This window comes from Phytophthora sojae (assembly GCF_000149755.1).
Source record: "Phytophthora sojae unplaced genomic scaffold PHYSOscaffold_1, whole genome shotgun sequence".
NCBI lineage: Eukaryota > Oomycota > Peronosporomycetes > Peronosporales > Peronosporaceae > Phytophthora > Phytophthora sojae.
In genome coordinates, this window is record NW_009258115.1 from 12,416,976 (window position 1) to 12,438,286 (window position 21,311).

At 54.6% G+C, this 21,311-nt stretch overlaps 11 protein-coding genes across 11 annotated transcripts; 6 read left to right on the plus strand and 5 right to left on the minus strand.

Moving 5' to 3' along the window:
* Positions 1 to 634: 634 nt before the first annotated feature.
* PHYSODRAFT_264003 (hypothetical protein) lies at positions 635 to 2,071 on the plus strand (the record flags this gene model as incomplete). Its single annotated transcript, XM_009519412.1, has 2 exons — positions 635 to 1,989; positions 2,050 to 2,071. 2 exons carry the CDS (start codon positions 635 to 637, stop codon positions 2,069 to 2,071), a joined length of 1,377 nt encoding a protein of 458 aa, XP_009517707.1.
* A 925-nt stretch (positions 2,072 to 2,996) lies between these two features.
* PHYSODRAFT_264037 (hypothetical protein) lies at positions 2,997 to 4,331 on the plus strand (the record flags this gene model as incomplete). Its single annotated transcript, XM_009519413.1, has 1 exon — positions 2,997 to 4,331. The coding sequence occupies one exon, from the start codon at positions 2,997 to 2,999 to the stop codon at positions 4,329 to 4,331; it is 1,335 nt and encodes a 444-aa protein (XP_009517708.1).
* A 329-nt stretch (positions 4,332 to 4,660) lies between these two features.
* Positions 4,661 to 6,185, plus strand: PHYSODRAFT_553439 (hypothetical protein; the record flags this gene model as incomplete). The annotated part of the gene is made up of 1 exon (XM_009519414.1): positions 4,661 to 6,185. The coding sequence occupies exon 1, from the start codon at positions 4,692 to 4,694 to the stop codon at positions 6,183 to 6,185; it is 1,494 nt and encodes a 497-aa protein (XP_009517709.1). The 5' UTR covers positions 4,661 to 4,691.
* Positions 6,186 to 7,115: 930 nt separating this feature from the next.
* PHYSODRAFT_474998 (hypothetical protein) lies at positions 7,116 to 8,729 on the plus strand (the record flags this gene model as incomplete). The annotated part of the gene is made up of 4 exons (XM_009519415.1): positions 7,116 to 7,259; positions 7,422 to 7,682; positions 7,743 to 8,177; positions 8,244 to 8,729. 4 exons carry the CDS (start codon positions 7,116 to 7,118, stop codon positions 8,727 to 8,729), a joined length of 1,326 nt encoding a protein of 441 aa, XP_009517710.1.
* Positions 8,730 to 9,135: 406 nt separating this feature from the next.
* On the plus strand, positions 9,136 to 10,614 carry PHYSODRAFT_553443 (hypothetical protein; the record flags this gene model as incomplete). The annotated part of the gene is made up of 3 exons (XM_009519416.1): positions 9,136 to 9,819; positions 9,892 to 9,978; positions 10,041 to 10,614. 3 exons carry the CDS (start codon positions 9,136 to 9,138, stop codon positions 10,527 to 10,529), a joined length of 1,260 nt encoding a protein of 419 aa, XP_009517711.1. The 3' UTR covers positions 10,530 to 10,614.
* A 1,284-nt stretch (positions 10,615 to 11,898) lies between these two features.
* Positions 11,899 to 12,701, plus strand: PHYSODRAFT_538425 (hypothetical protein; the record flags this gene model as incomplete). Its single annotated transcript, XM_009519417.1, has 2 exons — positions 11,899 to 12,390; positions 12,476 to 12,701. 2 exons carry the CDS (start codon positions 11,899 to 11,901, stop codon positions 12,548 to 12,550), a joined length of 567 nt encoding a protein of 188 aa, XP_009517712.1. The 3' UTR covers positions 12,551 to 12,701.
* Positions 12,702 to 13,247: 546 nt separating this feature from the next.
* PHYSODRAFT_470907 (hypothetical protein) lies at positions 13,248 to 14,183 on the minus strand (the record flags this gene model as incomplete). Its single annotated transcript, XM_009519418.1, has 2 exons — positions 13,248 to 13,535; positions 13,620 to 14,183. The coding sequence occupies 2 exons, from the start codon at positions 14,181 to 14,183 to the stop codon at positions 13,248 to 13,250; spliced, it is 852 nt and encodes a 283-aa protein (XP_009517713.1).
* A 533-nt stretch (positions 14,184 to 14,716) lies between these two features.
* PHYSODRAFT_470423 (hypothetical protein) lies at positions 14,717 to 15,598 on the minus strand (the record flags this gene model as incomplete). The annotated part of the gene is made up of 1 exon (XM_009519419.1): positions 14,717 to 15,598. A coding segment is annotated over one exon (882 nt), but the record flags the coding sequence as incomplete, so codon positions are not given.
* Positions 15,599 to 15,745: 147 nt separating this feature from the next.
* On the minus strand, positions 15,746 to 16,393 carry PHYSODRAFT_472961 (hypothetical protein; the record flags this gene model as incomplete). Its single annotated transcript, XM_009519420.1, has 1 exon — positions 15,746 to 16,393. A coding segment is annotated over one exon (648 nt), but the record flags the coding sequence as incomplete, so codon positions are not given.
* A 1,173-nt stretch (positions 16,394 to 17,566) lies between these two features.
* On the minus strand, positions 17,567 to 18,223 carry PHYSODRAFT_411873 (hypothetical protein; the record flags this gene model as incomplete). Its single annotated transcript, XM_009519421.1, has 1 exon — positions 17,567 to 18,223. A coding segment is annotated over one exon (657 nt), but the record flags the coding sequence as incomplete, so codon positions are not given.
* Positions 18,224 to 19,263: 1,040 nt separating this feature from the next.
* PHYSODRAFT_473571 (hypothetical protein) lies at positions 19,264 to 19,989 on the minus strand (the record flags this gene model as incomplete). The annotated part of the gene is made up of 1 exon (XM_009519422.1): positions 19,264 to 19,989. One exon carries the CDS (start codon positions 19,987 to 19,989, stop codon positions 19,264 to 19,266), a length of 726 nt encoding a protein of 241 aa, XP_009517717.1.
* Between the last annotated feature and the right edge of the window lie 1,322 nt (positions 19,990 to 21,311).

The following is a 21,311-nucleotide window of genomic DNA, read 5'->3' on the forward strand; positions in this document are numbered from 1 at the left end:
ATATCAGAGGTCCCTTATTGACGCACATGACTGTACATGTATCTTGCTGCAGTCGCGATGAAGCTTATCGCTCAGTGCGTTATTATTCTCGATTGCAAAGCACGAGGTAGAGGAGGAAGCGATCCCTCTGCTGTAATAGAGAGCTTCTCTGAGAGGAGGCGCCCAGTTGATCGTTGATCGGCAGGGCACGGCACCCTTTGGCGTACCAGTGTGTAATGTACAAGTGAGTCAAGGCTCCCAACAGTTGATTCGCATTGACAGTACGAGCTGTCACTCCTACAGGTGAACTATCAATTTGTTAGCGGATCACCATGAGATATTGTCGACGATCGTAAGGCAACAGCAGTGGCAACGTCTCACCAGCTATCCGGGCAAATTCATCCAACATCCCTCCTGGTTTTTAAGCGCCTTCCAATTGTGTGAATGTCCTGCATTGATCGACTGGAAATTGGTGTTTGGACCGACTATTGCAGAGGTCGTTGCATCCCTCTGGAGCTCATAGAGATCGAACGGTCTACCGTCCACCCGAACCAACATCAATCCCTTCATCGCAACAAACACCGCCATTCACATCAACCACTTTGCAATTGACCAAGTCCGGCACAACACACAAGTCCAGCATTGCAAGCGTACCATGAAGATCTTCTGCTACGGATTCATCTGCGCCTTCGTGCTCGCCGTCCGATCGGCCGCCGCCATTAACACCGGTACGGCTCCAGGACTCGCATCGGGTGCCACCGGTGGCGGCGACGTCGACCCCGTCTACCCGACCACCATCGACGAGCTCACCTCGTACCTCTTGGACGACGAGGCGCGCGTGATCATCCTGCAGCAGGAGTTCGACTACCGAGGCTCGGAGGGCACCACGACGGAAACCGGGTGTCGCCCGCTGTCCAACCAGGAGTGCATCGCCAAGAACAACGGCTGCAAGGGCCAGGATGTGATCCTGCAGAGCGGTGGCATGTCCGTCACGGGCAGCTGCACCGACGGCATCTCCGTCGAGGTGACCTACGACAACGCCGGACCCAACCCGCTGCAGGTGCAGGGCAACAAGACCATCCGCGGCGTCGGCACGTCCGGTGTCATCATCGGCAAGGGCCTCTGGATCCTCGGCAGCAACGTCATCGTGCAGAACATCCACAACACCAATCTCAACCCGCATCTGGTCTGGGGCGGCGACGCCATCTACATCCAAGGCGCGGACGGCGGCGAGACCGCGCAGGAGAACGTGTGGCTCGACCACGTCAAGTTCTCGAGCATCGGCCGCCAGATGATCGCCATCAACACGGCTAGCGTCAAGAGCATGACCATCAGCAACTGCGACTTTGACGGATACACCGAGTACTCGGCGTCGTGCGACAACCGCCACTACTGGACCATGCTCTTCTACGGCACCGAGACGCAGGTGAGTCTCGTGAACAACTACGTCCACCAGACGTCGGGACGCTCGCCCAAGGTGGGTGGCAACACTATCCTGCACGCAGCCAACAACTACTTCTACAACAACTCGGGCCACAACTTCAACCCCATCGACGAGTCCTACACGCTGGCGGAGGGCAACTACATGGACACCTGCACGGAGCCCGTGCTGCTGGACGACACGTCCAGCGCCATCATGGTGCCGGCGAGCGGCACGCAGTCGTACTGCGAGTCGGCTCTGGGCCGCGACTGCATTGTCAACACGGTGGTGAACAGTGACTCCGAGCTGACGGGACAGAACGACGAGTCTGCCGTGAAGGCTGCGGCCACCGTGGGTAAGGCGTACGACGCGGCGGCGGCGGCCACGCTGACGCTGTCGAGCTTGAACTTCGGTGTGGGCGACCTTGATGCAATCGACGACTCGACTTCGTCTGGTGCTACCAGTTCGAGTTCGACTGCCACCAGCTCGAATTCGGCTTCGTCGAGCGGTTCGTCGACGGCGGCTCAGATGTCCGCTTCAACTGCGGCCCCCACTGTGGCTTCTACTGAGGCGTCTACCTCATCAAGTGGGTCGGCCACGGCCACCGCCAGGGATCCCGAAAATACAATATATACTGATTTTTGCTGTAGAGCTGAAATACGTAATTTTTGAAATGTGTCGACATCAAAAAATAAAATATTTTACTTGATATTGGGGAGTTGTATTACATATCTACATACTTTAAGCAAGTGTTTGGACACCAAGCAAAAATAAATATTGGTGTTTCTTTCGGATGTTCGGAAAATAAATTATTGCCACCAAAAACATACATATATTGAATTGAATATTTATTTTTCGGGATCCCTGGCCACCGCTGCTCCGCCCAGTGGGTCGGATGAGACGGTCACTCAAGCATCGATTGCGTCAAGTGGTTCGACCGCTTCGTCGGCGTCGACTGCCTCCAGTGATTCAACGGTTCAGCAATCGACGTACTCGTTTGTCTTCGAGCTCAGCGGCCAGCTCTGTATCGAGCAGCAGCATGGCGACTTCGGTTGACGCTAGCCAGTCTAGCGCCGTCGCCGACTATTCGACTGGCTCGACTACTACTACCAGCCAGTCTAGTGGCTCCTCCATCTACACTAGCACCGACGCGTCCACGAGTTCAACGTCCAGCTCTATGACATCCTCTGCGTCTGCCGCCGACACGATTACTTCCACGTCAGCACCGACCACTGCTGCAGCAACCAGCGAGCCCAAGAAGTGCAATTCTTCTCTCACTCGTCTGTAAGAAGTCTGCATGAACTTCTACGTAGTCTACGCCGTGAGTTATTAAGAAAGAACTGTTAGTAACTATAACTATAGTTCAGTTTCGGCTCGCACAATTCAGCCGTGCAAATTGTTGTGGAAAGCAGTATTAAATAAAAAAAACCGTGAACCATTGCGATCTTTCTGTCCAAAGAGTCACTTCGCGAAAATCCCCATGGACGGGAGCAGCACTTTGGTGAGTCGTGGTGGGTCCGATGGGCTTCGCCGCCATGGCCGCGACGAGGCTCGGCGCCCGTTAACTCCAACTCGGCGCAGCAAGGTGAGGCGTCCGATGTGGTGCTATGCCGTGCCTCTGCTGCTGCTCGTGGGCGTCATGTACTTTGCTGGCAGATCCTCCTCCTCCATTCGAGTCGAACGACCCAGGGCCGCCACGACCAACAGGCTAAACTGGAACAAAAACACGGCGTTCAAACCGGTGGAGACCACCACTGCGCTGTCGAGAGACAAGGGTATCATCATGTGCATGCACAACGGAGCAGTCCCCATGGGGCTTTCGCTTGTGAAGGAGCTGCGCTGTCTCGGCAACCAGGAGCTCATCCAGGTCTACCACTGCTTCCCCGAGGAAATGTCGGACCAGTCGGTCACGATGCTGCTCCAAGCCGACGACAACCTGGAGATCGTGGACGTGTGTCAAGATCTCGTAAAGCGCGGCCTCTTGAGCGAGGACAAGGCGAAACAGTTCCGGAGCTGGTGGGTCAAACCACTGGCCATGTACCACACGGACATCAAGGAGGTGCTGCTGCTGGACATCGACGATATCTTCATGCGCGACCCGGCGGTGCTCCGCATGACTGAGGGCTATCAACGCACGGGAACGAACTTCTTCTACGACCGGGTGCTTTCCAGCAGCGAGTTCTTCAACCAAAACGTCAACAACGGGACGCAGTATCTCCAGCAACTTCTTAACGACTTCGACTACGCCAAGTTCGGCCTGCCGCCTGGAGCTTCTCCATCGGCGCATCTCAACCCGGAGACGTCGTTCGCATGGAAACGCCAGACGTCTCACGAACAGGACTCGTCCCTCGTTGCCATCGACAAATCTCGGGCTGGCCAAGCTATCAACGTGCTGTTCTTCCTCATTACCGAGCAGCGCTTCATTCGAGAATTCTCCTATGGCGACAAGGAGAGTTTCTGGTTGGCGTTTGAGCTGGCCAAGCAAGAGTATTTCTTCTCGCCGTGGGGAGTGGGGGACATTTCGTCTTCCACGAACCAGGACATGGTCAAGCACAGCGACTCTCTATGCGGCAGTATCGTTCAGTACATGCCGGTAGAGGACGATACGCCCGAGTTCTTGTACGTGAACGGCAAGGCGCTGCTGGATCCGATCCCTGGCCCAGTTGAGATGCTCGGCAAGGTCTCTTACAACGTGCTGTTCAACATGAGCCCGACGCACCTCACGCCCCGTCAGAAGCGCAGACCGAATGGCGCTACACGTACGGATTACAAAGGAGGGTTCCCCATGGAATGCCTTGTTGGTTTCGGAGCCGACCCGCTTCCGGAGAAATTCCTACCTCAACTGCTGCGACGTCGATTTTTCTACTTTGGCATCCGGATGGGTGTGCTTTCTGCGTTAAACCATTGCTTCCCCGTGGACGGAATGGAGTAGCTTTCCTTACTTACTTAGTAGCCCGCTGCAATCGAGATGCAACTTGAATAGGCTTGTTTTCCTGAAGAATGGATGCCATTTTTGAAAAAGTATCTATCAACTGTAACTTTTCAGAACATTTCGTGTCTGGATATTTATCTTTACTTTCCAGAAAACTCAAAAGTCGTTTCCTACATTTATGTAGCCACATGCGTTGATGATGCCTTTTGCACAGCGTTCACATCATTGTAGATTGTCAGCCGCCCATAATAAAATCCATACAAAACCTACAAACCTGCCCACCCGTTTCGGGGATAAGACAAGCATCCGCGTCATTCCTGCTCTTCCCGGCTCAAGTGCACACAACTCCCGGCGTTGGACATGCACGATTCCAGTACATTAGTGAGTCGCGGCGGCAGCAACACCAGCAACTCCCATGTCGACGAAATGGAATTGGGCCGTCTCTCTCGGCCGCACGCCCCTCGAGGACGCAGTTCCAGTCGCACATGGTCCTACGTGGTGACCTTCGTGCTGCTGGTCACCGTCATGTACGCCTTCATGCCCCCCTCAGCACAGCAGATCCGCGCTGCAAAAGAACTCAATCAACAAGTTGCTAACGACAACCAACTCGCCGTGGAGATGGCGACGCACAGTCCGTCGTCCAGCCAGCGGGGCGCCAAGTTCGACTCTACCGTCACGCGGGACAAGGGCATCATCATGTGCATGCACAACGATGCAGTGGTCATGGGCCTCTCGCTCGTGCGGGAGCTGCGCTGCCTCGGCAACAAGGAGCTGGTCCAGATCTACCACTGCTTCCCGGAGGAAATGTCGGAGCAGAACCGCGCGCTGCTGCTCGGCGCCGACGACCGCCTCGAAATAGTCGACGTTTGTACCGACCTCGTAAAGCGCAACGTGTTGACGCAAGAGGTGGCCGAGAACTTCCGCAACTGGTGGGTCAAGCCGCTAGCCATGTACCACACCGATATTACAGAGGTTATGTTGCTGGATATCGACGATGTGTTCATGCACGACCCCGCTGTACTTCGCACCACGGAGGGATACAACAAGACGGGCACGACGTTCTTCTACGACCGCGTGCTGTTCAGCCGCGAGTTCTTCAACCAAGACGTGAACGGCACCTCGTACCTCAAGCGCGTGCTCAAAGAGTTCGACTACGCCAAGTACGGGCTCGAGCCCGGTTCGAATCCGTCCACCCGCCTCAAGAGGTCGTACGCGTATCGGGGCGTAACGTCGCACGAGCAGGACTCGTCACTCGTCGCCATTGACAAGTCACGCTCGGGTCAGGCCATGCCGATCCTGTTCTGGCTGATCACCGAGGAGCGATTCAGGATGCAGCGCTTGGAACGAGACCCGTTCTCCTATGGCGACAAGGAGAGCTTCTGGCTGGCGTTCGAACTCGCTAAGCAAGAGTACTTCTTCTCGCCGTGGGGTGTCGGAGACATCTCGTCGTCCACCAATGGAGACTTGGAGAAGCACAGCGACACCCTCTGTGGTAGCATCGTGCAGTACATGCCCGTGGAGGGGCAACCCTCGGACTTCCTCTACGTGAACGGCAAGGCCATGCTGAACCCGTTCCCCGTCGCGATGGACAAGCTGGGCACGGCTACGCACAACGTTCTCTTCAACACGAACCCGACGCACATTACTCCGCGCCAGCGACGCAAGCCCAACGGACGCACGCGCTCCGGCTGGAAAGGTGGCTACGCCATGGAGTGCCTCGTTGGATTTGGTGCCGAGCCGCTACCGGAGAAGTTCGCCCCTCAGCTGCTGCGTCGGCGCATGTTCTACTTTGGCATTCGCATGGGCGTGCTCTCCGCGCTCGACCAGTGTTTCCCGTTCGAGGGTATGATTTAGAGTCCTTGCATGGTTTTCATGCAATTAATAACGATGTAAATACAGTATGGGGTCCTTGCCAGTCGGACGACTGTCCTCAAGGCCCGCAAGCAGCAATCGTACTGCGCAATTAAAATTCGTTTTGCATCAGGAAGTGCTGAAGTTATACAAAATTTAACAGGCATACTACACAGTACATGTACCCTTACAAACGACAAAGTGATGACAAACCATGAGTCTAAATGACATCAATCGCCACTCAGCACATCTATTTACAATACATACAATACTATTCAGTGCTGGAGAAGGAAGGCTACAATACTGTAGGCTGCTCCAGAAACCATTTTTTGTAAGCTCCAGCTTAACACGAATCTCCGCAGCGGATCCTATAATCCGTTGACTGCCAGCTTCAATCCTGTCGTCTCTACAGCAACAGATCCGAGACCATTATTTCGTGCGGGCTGCCATGCGCTGCGAGCCACAAATCACAACTCATCCCATGCTGCAAGATGCAGAACCGGAATGCGAGCCGGAAAAACATCGAGGCATTGCAGTCAGCCACCAACCGTGGACACGGTCCGCAATATAATAACGTCAAGCTGCCGACGCCTGTAGTGTATCAAACGGCATCGGGCCAATTGCAATGGCTATCCCGAGTTGCCGAGTTGCAATCGAGCAAAAGACTGCAGTTACCGGTAAAGTTACCGGTTGCTCCCGGCCTATCGCTCCTTTGGCATCATCACAAAACCAAGGATATAAACTTCCGCATCCCCATTGCTATCAATATCAAATTTCGTTCGATTAATCGCGGGCACCTGTATCAATTCCCACAATCCATACTGGGCACAAGTGAAAAGTTCCGATGATGCTCGAAAAAGTCAGCGTCAGTCAAGAGCGTCTCACTTCACCTTTCCACTTCCAGCAGACAGACATAGATATCCCACCCACGGCATGTCCAGGCTGGCGGATCCGATCGAAGACGACGTACTGCTCGACGCCGACGTGGAGACATCCCTGCCGCTCAATGGCAGCAAAGCGGTGGCGTCGCCTCCTCTCAGGCAACGCAAGCTGCTGGTGCTGCTGCCGCTGCTCGCTGTGTTCGGCATGGCTGCAGTCGCGCTGGCGACGGGATATCTCAGCGACGACAACGCGGACGGCAGCTACAGCGACGCCAGCAGCAGCTTCACGACGTCTGCACACAGTATGCTGAAGAACCTCAATACGGGCGGCAACGCCACCGCTTGGGGCGCACCGGAGGACGGAGACATCGTGACCCCGCACCCACAGTCGCCGTACTACCAGCGCGGCGAACGGTTCGACCGCAGCGTCCTGCGCGATCGCGCCGTCGTCATCTGCATGCACAACGACGTGCTGGCAATGGGGCTGTCGCTTATTCGCGAGCTACGGTGCATGGGCAACGAAGAGCTGGTGCAGGTGTATCACTGCGGGCAGGACGAGCTGTCCGCCGAGTCGAAGGAGATTCTGTTCGCTACGGACAACCGACTGGAGCTCGTGGATGTCTGCTCGGACTTGACGGAGCGCGGAGTTATTAACAAGGCCACGGTGGATAAGTTCAAGAACTGGTGGATTAAGCCGCTCGCGGTGTATCACACGGACGTGCGCCATGTGATGCTGACGGACGTCGACGATATTATCGTCAAGGACCCCGCTGCACTGCGCGAGCTGGACGGATACAAGAACACGGGGACGACGTTCTTCTACGACCGCGTGTTCGCCAATTGCAAGGAGTTCGTAAACGCCGACGACAACCACCGGAAGTACTTGCCGAAGCTGTTCGAGACCTTCGACTACGAGAGGTTCAACATCACGGAGGGCTTTGCGCCGTCCGAGCACGTACTGGAATCGTTTGGGTACCGAGGGAAGACGTGCCACGAGATGGATTCGTCACTTGTGCTGATCGACAAGAAGCGCGCGGGACAAACCGTGATGGACATCATGCTCTGGTTCATCACCAAGGAGCGCTTCCGCTTCAGGTATTCCTGGGGAGACAAGGTACGACCGCTATTCATTCACTCTGTGTATTTATGCATGGAAGACTCATATTTCGTCGTTCTGTAGGAAACCTTCTGGCTTTCTTACGAATTGGCTCACGTGCCGTACTCCTTCTCGCCGTGGGGCGTGAGCGTGGTCTCTTCGACGCCTAACAAGGACATGGCCAAACACCCGGACTCTCTCTGTGGCAGTATCCTGCAGTACATGCCCGTCGCATCAGGAGACGCCGAGATGCTGTACGTGAACGGCAAGGCACTGCTGGACCCGTACCCGCAGGGCATCGACTACGTGCCCAAGGCGCAGTGGAACAACATGTTCAACACGTTCCCGACCCACATGACGCCGCGCCAACCGCGGACGGAGCTCAACAAGACCGGCCACGGTAAAATGTACACCGAGTGCCTCATCGGATTGGGCGCAACACCGCTGCCCGACACCTTCGCCGGCATGCTGCTGCGCCGCCGCCTCCACTACCTGGGCATCAAGACCGGAGTGTTCGGCTCGCTGCAGCTCTGCGATACCTTCCAGATGCGCAGGCTGTTAGAAGTCTAAGTTAGTGACAAGTTAAGCGTCCATACAGGATAATAACGTAAGTCAGTCTAAAGTCCATCCACAATCATGAGCTGCCACCACCTTCACATGCCAGCCGAGAGCCCCAGCAGCAATCTGTCTTGAACAACAGCCTGCTGACGTACTTGAACCCCGGCTTTGGCCCAGCGTATGGTTGTGGCTGAGAATCGTGTTAGGCAGACCAAACCAAACACGCGGTGGACTTCCTCAGTGCTCGAGTCTCCGTCCGATGGCGAGCGTTCCGCCGACGCCGCGCCCCACCGAAATCGATGCCGACCTCGAGAGCATCGAGACGCAGCCGCTGACGGGCGCGCGCGCGCTTGCGTCGCCCGCGTCGCCGTACCACAAGCCGTTCCTGCTGTTGCTGTCGCTGCTCGCCGTGTTGGGCATGATCATGGCGGCCGTCATGACCGGCTACGTGGACACCAGCAGCAACGGCGCCATCCACCGCTTCGTCTTCAAGCAGCACGCGGACGCCGTCGTGTCGTGGGCGCCCCACCCGGACACGTCGTTCTACCGGCGGGGAGAACGGTTCGACCTCAACGTCACCCGTGACCGAGCAGTGGTCATGTGCATGCACGACGGAGTGCTGGCCATGGGCGTGTCACTCATCCGAGAGTTGCGGTGTCTGGGCAATGAAGAGCTCATCCAGATCTACCACTGTGGTCCGGACGAGCTGTCGGAGAGCTCGAGGGACGTTCTGTTCACCATTGACAACCGACTGGAGCTCGTGGACGTGTGCTCGGACCTGGTTAGTCGCCAAGTGATCAGCGCGAACATGTCGAGCAACTTCAGGAGCTGGTGGATCAAACCGCTGGCTGTGTACCATACCGACGTGCGTCACGTGATCCTAATGGACGTGGACGACATCATCATCAAGGACCCTGCGACTCTGCGTGGCCTGGAGGGATACACCGCGACCGGCACGACCTTCTTCTACGACAGAGTGCACGAAAAGTGTAACGAGTTTGTCAACGGTGACGACGACAACCAAAAGTATTTGCCCAAGCTGTTCACCACGTTTGACTACGAGCGCTTCAATGTGACGGGAGGCGAAAACCCGTCGGAGCAAGTGCAGGATTCGTTCGCGTATTTGGGGGAAACGTGCCACGAAACGGACTCGTCGCTGGTGCTGATTGACAAGGAACGCGCGGGACAAACGGTCATGGATATTATGCTGTGGTTTATCACGGAAGAGCGCTTCCGGTTCCGGTACTCTTTCGGTGACAAGGTAAACTATTTCCACTACTTGGGATTTTTTACGAAAGCAACTAACTTTTTTGTTGTTTTAAGGAAACATTCTGGCTATCGTTTGAGATGGCGCATGTACCGTATTCGTTCTCGCCTTGGGGCGTGAGTGTGGTGTCTTCGTGGCCCAACAAGGACGCTGAGAAACACCCGGACTCGCTATGCGGCAGCATTTTGCAGTATCTGCCAGACAGCAGCGACGATGCTCAGATGCTGTACGTCAATGGCAAGGCGTTGCTGGATCCGTTCCCAGAGGGCGTGGATATGGTGACCAAGGCGCGCTCGAACAACATGTTCAACACGTTTCCGAAGCTCATGACGCCGCGTCAGGAACGCCAAGTGCTGAACAAAACGGGCAAGCCTGCGTTCTACAGCGAATGCCTCGTTGGTTTGGGTGGAATCCCGCTACCGCAAGAGTTCGCTGGCCACTTGCTGCGTCGACGGTTGTTCTACTTGGGTGCGACCACAGGTGTGCTAGGATCGCTTCAACACTGCGAAACCTACGAGATGCGACGCCTATTACTTGAAGTGTAAGCTCAGCCAACGACGCGCCCCTAGTGTAATGGTGCCGTTCCACCGCCGTCTGTAAACAATTGAACTCTCCGTATGTCTAAGAAATATTCTGCCTTCATGCGAAAAAGTTCCATCCGAGCGCGAAGAAAAACTGGTTTCACTGAACTTCTGGTAAAATCTTCTTGGTATTTTTTTTCAGTGCCAGGTCGCTGTCGCGACCAAACGCCATAGACGATAAGTATCATGCATCGAGTCACGCGCTGTTGCAAAGGGCATTATTATTATAGAAGGCGCCAAGTTCTCCTTTAGGAAAACAATGAAAGGAGCGAGCTAGCACTGTTACGTGCTGGATTAATTTCAATTAATCCAGTTCCTTAATTAATTATAAGGTGCTCCTTGGGACGAATTCGACAGCACTATACCAGCAGCAATTTGTACGATAGCACCTCATTGCTTTTACTTTAACGCCGCAGACGTACCGGTGTATAATTCTCATGGCCCTTATCGACATCTTTGGTATAACTTTCTTCCTCGTTATTCCTCCTGACGAGTTTTATATCCGATGACGCCGGCGTCTTCTGTGAAAGCTGAAGAGGATCAGCCAAATGAATTGAAACTCGCATCGTTCACGACGAGCATCGGACAAAAGCTTGATCACCGATTCGCAAGATACACTACGGTAACTTTGGAACATGCGGCCATTGCATCACTCCCCAGTTAATGGCAGCGCACATTTGTTATTGTGCTGAGTGGAATTCGGAGTGTAATTTAGTTTGTACTGAAGGTTGTGGTAATCCATGCGTGATGCTCGGTAAAAGGATGGTGAATGGAGTTCAAGATTCGCTCCGTTGGTCTGACTTCGCCGCTCGATCTGCTTGAACCTTGTTTAACTGCTCGGAATCCTTCACACCCTCAAAATACACGGCGTTCCAACAATTGGAAGCGTACCTACAGCATGATGAGGCACCTTCCAGCTTGGAGTAACCGACCGACATCTCGTGTGTGTACTATTTCGCCCGAGGTGGCTACAGCCCAGCTATAACCCTAGGGTGGATGGCTGGGAAAATGTACCACGCGCTTTGCGGTCTCGTTCCGGTCAAATCTGAAGCGAATATTTATCACTACTGACCGTTCTTTATCGCTAGTGACCTTGAATTCAAATATCGACCAATCAGAGCCTCTGAGTGCGCCAACATGGTAGAATAGCTGATTAGGTTGGATTGCCTCTGACGCTTCAAGGTGTCGCGTTGAAGTGGCGCACATTAGATCGCGGCCGCGAAAGGTCGTTGAGTCGCGAACGGACGCGATCCACGGAGCGATCCTGCTCAGTAGGATAGCGCTTTCACTCATCAACCCGACCAGACCAGCGTAGCAGCGCAGCGCATTCGCTATGAAGACATCATGGACTGCGCTTATTGCGGCCTTGGTGGTGGTCGCCACTGCGCTGACGCACCCCGTGAATGCTTCGTGCAAGTCAGCGTGCCAGTCGCAGCTCGTGCACTACCGTGAGGAGGCGTGCCAGAAGTGGCGCGAGGTGCTTCCGCGCCCGGACCTGTTCAACCACTGTGGCCAGGGCTTTAACCAGGGCAAGACGTCTGGATGCGAGGGCTACTGCCAGGAGACACCGGACCTCGGAGCAATGAAGTCGAAGCGGCTGGACGCGTGCAGCTCACTGAAGGGCGTCCCGCCCAGTGAGCGCCAACAGGCGTGCCAGGCAGGATTCTCAGCAGCCCTGGACCTCGCAAAAGACGCAGCAGTCCCGGACAAGGAGGAATCGGCGACAGCTTCGAGTGCGAAAGGCAGTCAGACCACAGACACTGCAGCCGGCGTTCCCGAGAAGAAGGTCAAGGTTAAGAAGGTTATCGAGCCGGAATCTCGCAGGGTACGACGCTGATCAGTCAGGTCTGTTGACAGGTTCCCGCATTGTAGATCCTCACCGCTGTTTTTGTGTGTGTGTTTCACTGTAGAACTTGCTGGAAGACGCGCGCAAGGAGGCGGAGGCTGCGTTCACGAACCCGGAGGGCACCAAGTCGGAGCTGTAAGTGTCGATCTCAAGCATCAATACGCTTAGTTTCCAGTACTAGCAGTGCAAGTCGTCCTGGCGACAGACAGGTAGGAACTCGCAAGCTGTGGTTTGTCGGTTCTTCACGCTTTCATAACACTACGAACAAGCAGTAGCAACACTCTCTCCACTTTGTTCACTTGATATTTGTACGAGATGGCCGGATCTGATGATAACCTCGTCCAAACAGCTACAGATGAATCCAAATATTAGGCTAGTTACTTAAAAGTTGTGTGCATACGTCTCGCAGTGGTGCAACTAGCCCAACACGCCCGTAGTGACGCCCAAGAAGTGCAATCGATGGCGCATCAAGGCACTGGCGAACGAGTCGGGCAGTGGAGTGGAGCCAAGTCCGACCATGCACTCGATAGTGAACTGCTGCCGCGAGGGCTTCGTCGGAGCTCGCTTCTGTCGCGGCACCATGTGCGTCGGGAACGTGTTGTAGAGATTTTGCCGACGCGCAGTGGCCACACCGTCGACACCCGAAGGGTACGGGTCCACGAGCACCTTGCCGTTCACGTAGAGCATCTCGGGGATGTTGTCGTCCACCGGCATGTACTGGAGGATGCTGCCGCACAGCGTGTCCGGGTGCTCCTTCATGTCCTTGTTGGGCGACGACGACACCACACTGACGCCCCACGGCGAGAAGAAGTAGGGCACGTGAGCCACCTCTATACTCAACCAGAACGTTTCCTACAAATACAAAGCCACAATAGAGTCAATCTCCACGTAGTAACCTCAAGTGAATCCGTAGATAAGCAGCGTACCTTGTCACCGAACGAGAACTGGTAGCGGAAGCGCTCCTCCGTGATGAACCAGAGCATAACGTCCATCGCAGCCTGACCCACACGCTCCTTGTCCACTAAAACCAGCGACGAGTCCATCTCATGGCACGTGTTGTTGTTGTACGCGAACGACTTCAACGCGGTGGCGGATGGTTTGGCTTCTCCCGAAATGTTGAAGCGCTTGTAGTCGAAGCTCGAGATGAGCTTGTCCATGTATTACATGCCGCGCTCCATGCCGCTCATGAAATTCCTGCAGTTCTTGACCACGCGGTCGTAGAAGAACGTCGTGCCCGTGCTCGTGTAGCCTTCCAAGTCGCGGAGGACAGCGGGGTTCTTGACGAAAATGTCGTCCACGTCCAGCAGCATCACGTGACGCACGTCCGTGTGATACATGGCGAGGGGTTTGATCCACCAGCTCCGGAACTGCTTGGCCATCTCGGCCTTGAGCACGCCACGCTGCACCAGGTCCGAGCACACGTCCACCAGCTCCAGTCGGTCGTCCGCTCCAAGCAGCATAGTCTTGGACGCGTTGGACAGCTCCTCCTGGCCGCAATGGTACACCTGGATGAGCTCACGGTTGCCGAGGCAGCGCAGCTCACGCACGAGGGACAGCCCCAAGGGCAGCACCCCGTCGTGCATGCAAGTCACGACTCCTCGGTCCCTTCCCACGGTCTCATCGAACTTGTCGCTGCGCTGGTACCATGGCGATTTCGGGTGTGACACATTGGCAGCGACGTCGGAGGCGGTCAGGAATGTGGCGGACGTGACGCTGTTGTCCGAGCCGAAGTCGACGCCTCCCGCGCCGATCACGACCGTCAAGCCAACCATCGTGGTCACCGAGCATGGGGATGCATGCCAGCAGGTTGCGGGGCACTGACGGTGACGAGGAGACAGAGGGTCTCGAGCCACTGAGAAGTCTCGCGGCTTCGACGTCCGAAGGGGGCAGCGAGTTCGACATTTGAATTGAATTGATCTGTTTGTTGGTTCTGCTCGGAGACTCGTTGTCTGTTGCGCGCGGCGAATTTTTCAGGACTGAGGCTCAACTCGAGTCGCGGGGGATAGGCGCGGATCGGTCGGTGATCGTCAGGTTGGAGAAATCGAGCGAAGCAGCAGGATGGATATTTATCACTACTGACCTAGATTTCGTCGTACTTTATCGCTAGTGACCTTGATTTCGTCGTACTTTATCGCTAGTGACCTTGAATTCGAATATCCTCCAATCAGAGAGAACCAGAGCTGCGATCAAGATTTGACCGCATACGTAATCAGCTATTCTACCATGTTGCACTGTGAGCTTCTACCACATCACACAGCGAGATGATACCTACCATGCTGCGAGAGAGAAGGTAGTCTATTGAACCTTAGTTAATAGCCTCCTGAAACTTTCTAAGTCTTTTGATCAGCGCTGACTCCTTCCTCTTGAGCCACGGCGCTGGGGCTGGAGGTGAATCTGGAGGTTCAGCCTCAATCGTGATGGCTACATAGCAATCCAGAGTGAGCTGTAGCCGAAGCCCATTTGTCCTGGTTGCTGGCTTGTTCCGTTCACTGCGTGCCACTGCTGATATTTGCCTCAGACAGCTGGCCCACATGTGTTCCAATTGTTGTGGAGCTCTCCATTTCTTTCCTTCGTGGACGACTTGGTTTCGAATTTGCCACAGCAGTGCGTATCCCATACTACACAGACTCCACCAGATCCGTCCGAGAGCGTCTTCATAGTCTTTGTTCCATTTACCATAGCATTCCAAAAGCACTCGCCGCATTCTGTCACTGACAGGAGGAGCTACCCGTGACGAGATGTAACTCTTATACGCCTCGAGACGACTGCTGGATATTTCATGGCCAAGCCAATGCTCCACACAACGACTCCAAAACTGTTGGACTCGCTCGCAGCCCCATGTAATGTGCGTGATCGTGACCTTGCCTGCCGTGACGTCCTGGGCGAGAAGACAGCCATCCGTCGGACGCTCGCCTTCGTAATGCAAATTTAATTGTTGAGAGGCCATTCGATAGGCCACCCAGACCTGGTAGTTTGTCAACGTGTTTTGATGCGTCCAAAGCTGTTGCGGTAGTTGACTCTGGAGACATCGTATCCAGTCATCTCGTTCACCTCGGACTTCCCACGTCTTGAGCAGCTTATCGAGGTCGGGACTGGCGTGTACCCGAAGCTGTTTCTTAGGCTGCATCTTCAAATCCGTTATAATGTTTCGATTTCGGGTCCTTGCTGGTACTTGCCAAGGGATCCGTGAATCCGGGGGTGCGCATGAAAGACTACTCCCTCCAAGTGCTTGGATAGTTTCGTCGCGTCCTTTTTGGCATTGCGCTGCGATACGACTTTCCAATTGAGCCCGTTGACTTGTTGCTGCAGCGTGATTGTAGATTTTCCTGCATTGGAGACTCCCACCAGCCTCCACTGACCAGACGTAACTTTGCGTGAGGCGCGGTGGTTTCTGTAATTGAAGCTGTGGGGCTCGACCGAGTTGTTCTCCCACTTCAATTCGGGGCGGGTGGAGCAGAATAGCGATCAACCATCGCTCCAGTTTGGCGATGGTGTGTCCCGCCTGACATCCCGGTGCTGTTGGTACTCGTACCGTGTAGGTCGTTCTGTGAGTCCTGACGATTTCAAGGCTCGCGATCGAGGCTACCGCGATTCTGTCGTATTTGGCTCGCGATAACACTGGCTTATTACTATCTGGGATCCACGGGTTATCTGCCCATGCGAATGTGCCCCAGAACGCCGTGAGCTCCGGTATTTCCAGTCGGTTTGACGGTAGACCTCCCAAATCCACTTCGACGGTGATTTTTCCAAGCGATCGGGGCTGGTAGGTCGCGCTCCTCGCAAGCTGTCCGGCTGCAGCTGCCAGTCGTGGAACATACACTGCCGATAATTCCTGGCGTTCATGCTGTTCAGCTTCTGTAGGAGCTAGAGCGGCGCAGACTTCTGTCCGAAAGAGGTGGCGGCGACTGCCCCCAGTTGATTGACAACGGCTTTTACTGTCCTTTCGCGGTGTCACTGCTGGTTCGTCTCCGTGAAAACCCATCCATGCAAGCCATGCCTCTCGGTAGACATCGTGCCGACTCAGTAGCCACAGCATTGACATTTTCACCCGTTGTGCTTGGATCGCCACGGGCACTGATATTAGACCCAGCCCACCGGCTTGCTTGGGTGTGAAGATCAGACTCGGTGTTAACTTGTGTCGACTGGGATCATCTTTGAGTTGCCGCCGTCACAAGAACTGCTTCTGCATGTTGACTAAGCTCGTCAAAACCTCCTTGGTATGAGGAAACAGTTTTGCAGTAAACAGCACCGCAGGCAGCACGATTGCGTTGAAAAGATCTACCCTGTCGCGCACTGTCGTTGCTGCTTGCTCCGCGGTTGCCATTCTTCGGTGAATGCTGCGAATCCGTTTGGCCCAATTGACTTTGCTGAGATCGCTGAAACCCACGTCGTACCCGAGATAGCGAACTGTGTCTCCCACAGGTAGTACTGGAATTCCGCACCAGTTCTCCGCTAATATCGCTTTATTCAAGAAAATATACTTACTCTTGGCTGGTTGTACCTTGAGCCCCGAGATTTGACCAAAGTGTTCGACGATTTTCATAATCCTTGGTAACTGGCCGCTCTTCGCTAAGAACACCGTGGAGTCATCTACAAATGCTGAGAATTTGTGCTCCCCATGACGCGGGCTCTTCGAGACCTTCAGACCGCGCAGTTGCTCATCCTGTTGAAGCGCCAGCGCTAAAAATTCCGCCGCTAAGATGAAAAGTAGAGGAGCTAGCGGACATCCTTGCCTGATGCCCGATTTAACCTCTAGCGGCTAAGAATACTGGCCGTTCACGAAAAATTGTGCTGTCGTTCCTTCATGCAGTCGAGCCATGAGATCAACGAATTCCGGTGCAAAACCAAATTGACGTAACACTTCCAGGAGAAAGACGCGGTCCACAGTATCATAGGCTTTGGCGAAATGAAGAAGTAGGATCCCTGCACTGTCCGACGCATTGATAAAGGCGTCATAAATTGCATTCTCCAGTTGAGCTAGCATCATCACCACGGACCGGTCCATTTGCCGGCCGTGAACGAAACCTTGTTGAGTCTCTCCAATCAGACGGCCGAGAAATCTTTGAAGCCGCGTTGCCAATACTGTTGCGAACAGTTTGTAGCTTGTTTGAAGGAGCGAGATTGGACGATAATCTAAGGCGTTCGGCGAGTCTCCCTTCTTCCGGAGAGGCACTACCACGGCTTTCAGGAAGGAGTCTGGTGGGGGGCTTCCTTGTAGGAGATCGTTACAGACAGTCACAAGCCGAGGGATCATCGATACCGCCAGATCTAGGTAGAAATCGTTGTTGAGCCCATCTTCACCTCCAGCTTTGTTCCGTTGGAGATCCGCCACTGCGGCGAGCAGGTCGTCTTCGGTGATAGGAACCAGAAGCCGCTTATTGTCCTCTAGTTGTACTCGTCTCTCGAGGGGAACGGTAGCAAACGCCTTCAGAGCTGCTTCCATTTGTTGCGGGGTTAGACAGCTATAACGTTGGCCCATTATTGTTGCCCACACACGTGAAAATCGTTCTGGTATAGCGAGAGATTCGTCAAAGGTTTTCCCTGACGGAGCTTGGATAGTCGAAACAGTTTGATCGCGTTCCCAGACTGCCGTTCGCTTAAACAGCCAGCGAATGTCCGCCTGAGTTCGTTCGAGATGTCTTCCAAAGCGAGCAGCACTGCGGTCCCGCCCGTCTTGGACCAATGCGGTCAGGAGTTGCGTGCGGCTGGTGGCGTTCTCACGCAACTGCCTCTGCAGCTTATTCGACTTGCGCCTTCTGCGCTTTTTCTCTCGCCGAGCGATGTGCTTTATGGCATTTCGACATTGCTTGATCCAGGCGTCCCAGCTGAGATAACCAGGACCCCGTTGCGGCGCCTTCCCATTGAGCTCCCGTAGCAGTTCTTCAATTAGACGTTCCGAGTGCGCCCCATGAATGGGGTAATTGACCCGTCGCTCGACGGGTTTGTCGTGATGCGATGCTGGATTGCGCAGATGAAGCGTGACCTCGTTATGGTCTGAGGGCACTGGTGGAAGTTGACCGTGTAGCCACTGTAACCACGCTCTGCTGGATGTAGAATCTGTCAATTCGACTAGCCACTTCGCCACGCCAAAACGTAAAATGCTCGTGAGGTGCTAGCTCCAACTCTTCCAGGGCCGACCCAAGTTGGACGCGAGCATCAACTAGTCTCGATTGTTGGACGATCCGGGAAAGAGTTGCGCTTTCCGTTTTGTCGATTCTTGTCCCGCCTCGTCGATCGAGTACCGGAGACTCCACGCAGTTAAAATCACCCGCCAAGATGAGGCTGGCGGTATGACGGGGCTTCCATCGTTGTAGGCCCATGAAGAAAGATTCTCTAGCCCCTTGGTTCGACGCCGGCGCATACACATTCAGAATGTGCATATTTTGGAAAGTTACTCCAATTGCCCGCTCGTTCCAAAGCTGCTGGTTCCAAGGTTGAATCGCGGATTGGAACTCTGGAAAAACTAAGATGCCCACCCCTGCCGTTTTCTGCGGCGCTACACTCCAATATGACAGCGAAGGCTGTCCAGGCGGAAGACTCCACATCCGATTCCATCTCTCCTCGAGCTCAGCTTGCTCTTTCTTAGAGCTGACATGCGTCTCCTTAAGAAGAATCAGCGCGGGCCGTTGAGCTCGAGGAATGGTTCGCCACGCTGACAGCCACTCCCATCGGTTGGTAGAACTAAATCCTTGGACGTTCTGAGTGATGATCTTAATATCGGTCGCTTTCGAGAGAGGCCTCACGTCTCTCTCCGTCTCCGTGTGGAACGTCATCAGGTCGGAGAAAGCACTCCGGCCATAGGCATCTCACAGAGGCCCCCCTGACACCGCCAATTTCGACATGGCGATGCCTTTAGTACTGGAGCTGTGGTGTCATGGTCGTCAGCTGATTCTGATGCGAACCATCTCCATCGTCAACCACGTGGGCCATGTACCGTCCTATTGTTCCCCATTTTACGGTCATGGCTTTGTCATTTGTGAGGAATGCAGCTTTGAAGGTCGGGAGCTTGCGAAGAGCGGTCAAGTGTCGTTGAAGCTTCGTCTGGGCTGAGTCATCAGGGTGGCTGTCCTCGCCAATCATTGCGGCCACCTTCTCTGCGTAAATGTGCGCAAACAATAAGTAGTGGCTTAAGCGAGATGTCCGCGATGGAGCACATAGCCACATGACTACGTCCCGCCCATAGTTTTCCGCTTTTTCTACGTCCCATTCGTCGGTACTGGTCACAATCGCCTTCCTCCGCTTGTTATCAACTGCGCGCTCTGCTCGAAGCCCCCACTGCGCGAGACGGCGGACTCGGGTCGGATCTGTTTTCTCATCCTGCTGTCCTGCTTCAATCGCCGTCTGCCAGCATTCGTCTCGCCAAGGTGAAGTTAGCTCGTCCAGCACTTGCGGGGCTAGAAGCTGCACTATTTCGTGGCTGTGACCGAAGGTGCGGAGCAGGTGAAGGATAGAGTCTCGTTCTTGCTTGGCTGCCGCTAACCAGGTCTCAACCGAGGCGTCCACCGCTGGAAATGGTACGTCAGAACGCTGTGCCCATTCGCCCGCGTAAGTACTCCAAAAATTTGGCCAACTTGGCATACCTTCCGAAGTACTCGGCTGTGGCAATCGGCTGGGACTGTCAACTTCTTTGAACATGGTGAGCAGATTCTTGGTTGGATCGTCACTATTTCGCTTTTTCAGCGGCACAGCCCGGTTGTTAACATTCACCACTATTCCATCTTCCACACGACGCTCAACCGGAGTAGTTACGTGCGCCCGCTTACCAGGGGTTGCTGGTGAGGAATTACGCCTGAGTATTCGCCGGGGTGTAGTCACTCGGGAAGTAGATAAAGCGTCGGAGCTCTGAGTCGACGAGGGGTAGTAATCTGGATCAGCTTAGTCCTGCCCCGGTGACTCAAGCTCCGTCACTGGAGTGTCTCCGCTCTTCTCCTCCTCGAGACGTTGGCGCCACTGCCGAACCACTGGCTCTGGGATTTGAAATTCGACCATGTATTTCTTGCACTGCTCTGGATCGCTTAAGTCCGCTGCTAGAAGCCGTTTTTGCTGGTGAAGCGACAGCTGCGACACCGTGGCAACGAGAAAATATAGTAACTCTTGGGTGCGCTCGCCGCCAACTCGGAGAATCTGGTCAATCTCTAGCTTGAGCGTATGATGAATTGTCGGGCCGCTCAGCCTTTCTTCTACCTCCTCTAGGTTGCCGCTCCAAGCTTCTGGGTCCCATGGTGACTGGGACCCGTACTGTGACTCAGCGTTCGGCTCTGCGTCCTCTTCCGTCTTCATCTCCTCATTCCACCCTCTCCCTGCTTCAGTCTCCTGAGGGAGATCACCCTTTTCAGCCGCTTGTGCTTCCGTGGCTGGGTCCGTCGTCTCCGTCGCACTTGGCCGCCTAGTTTCCAGGTCCCCATCGTCACTTCCTGCCATCTCCACGTCCTCCTCGCTGGCTCCCTCTTCAGCTGCGATATCTTGAGCCGGAGTACTGTGAACATAAGCACTATAGTGTTGATTATGGTAGTGAAGAACAAGCGGCACTTTGTCGTCGTTTGACCTCGCTTTCCGTTTGAGCTCAATGACTTTCTTCACACAGCCTTCAGCAGGGAGTGGAAACTCTCCGCAAGTCGAGAAATCCTTTTTGATGGCATGGCGTGTTTCCGGTTCATAATGAAGTGCACTCCAGATCGTTTTGCCAGGCACAAAGCTGATGACGAAGATGTCTCGTTGCAGCATGGTTCCATAGGTAGCGAGAGTGTCATTGCTGCCCCAAAACTACTCGGGCAGGAAGACAGCGGGGTCCGACGAGCTGGATCTATTCTCTGTGAGGTAGCGTCGGAACTCTTCCTCGGAGACTGGTTGTGTAATTTTCTCGTAGCCACGTCCGAGCTTTATTAGCGTCTGCTTCCGCT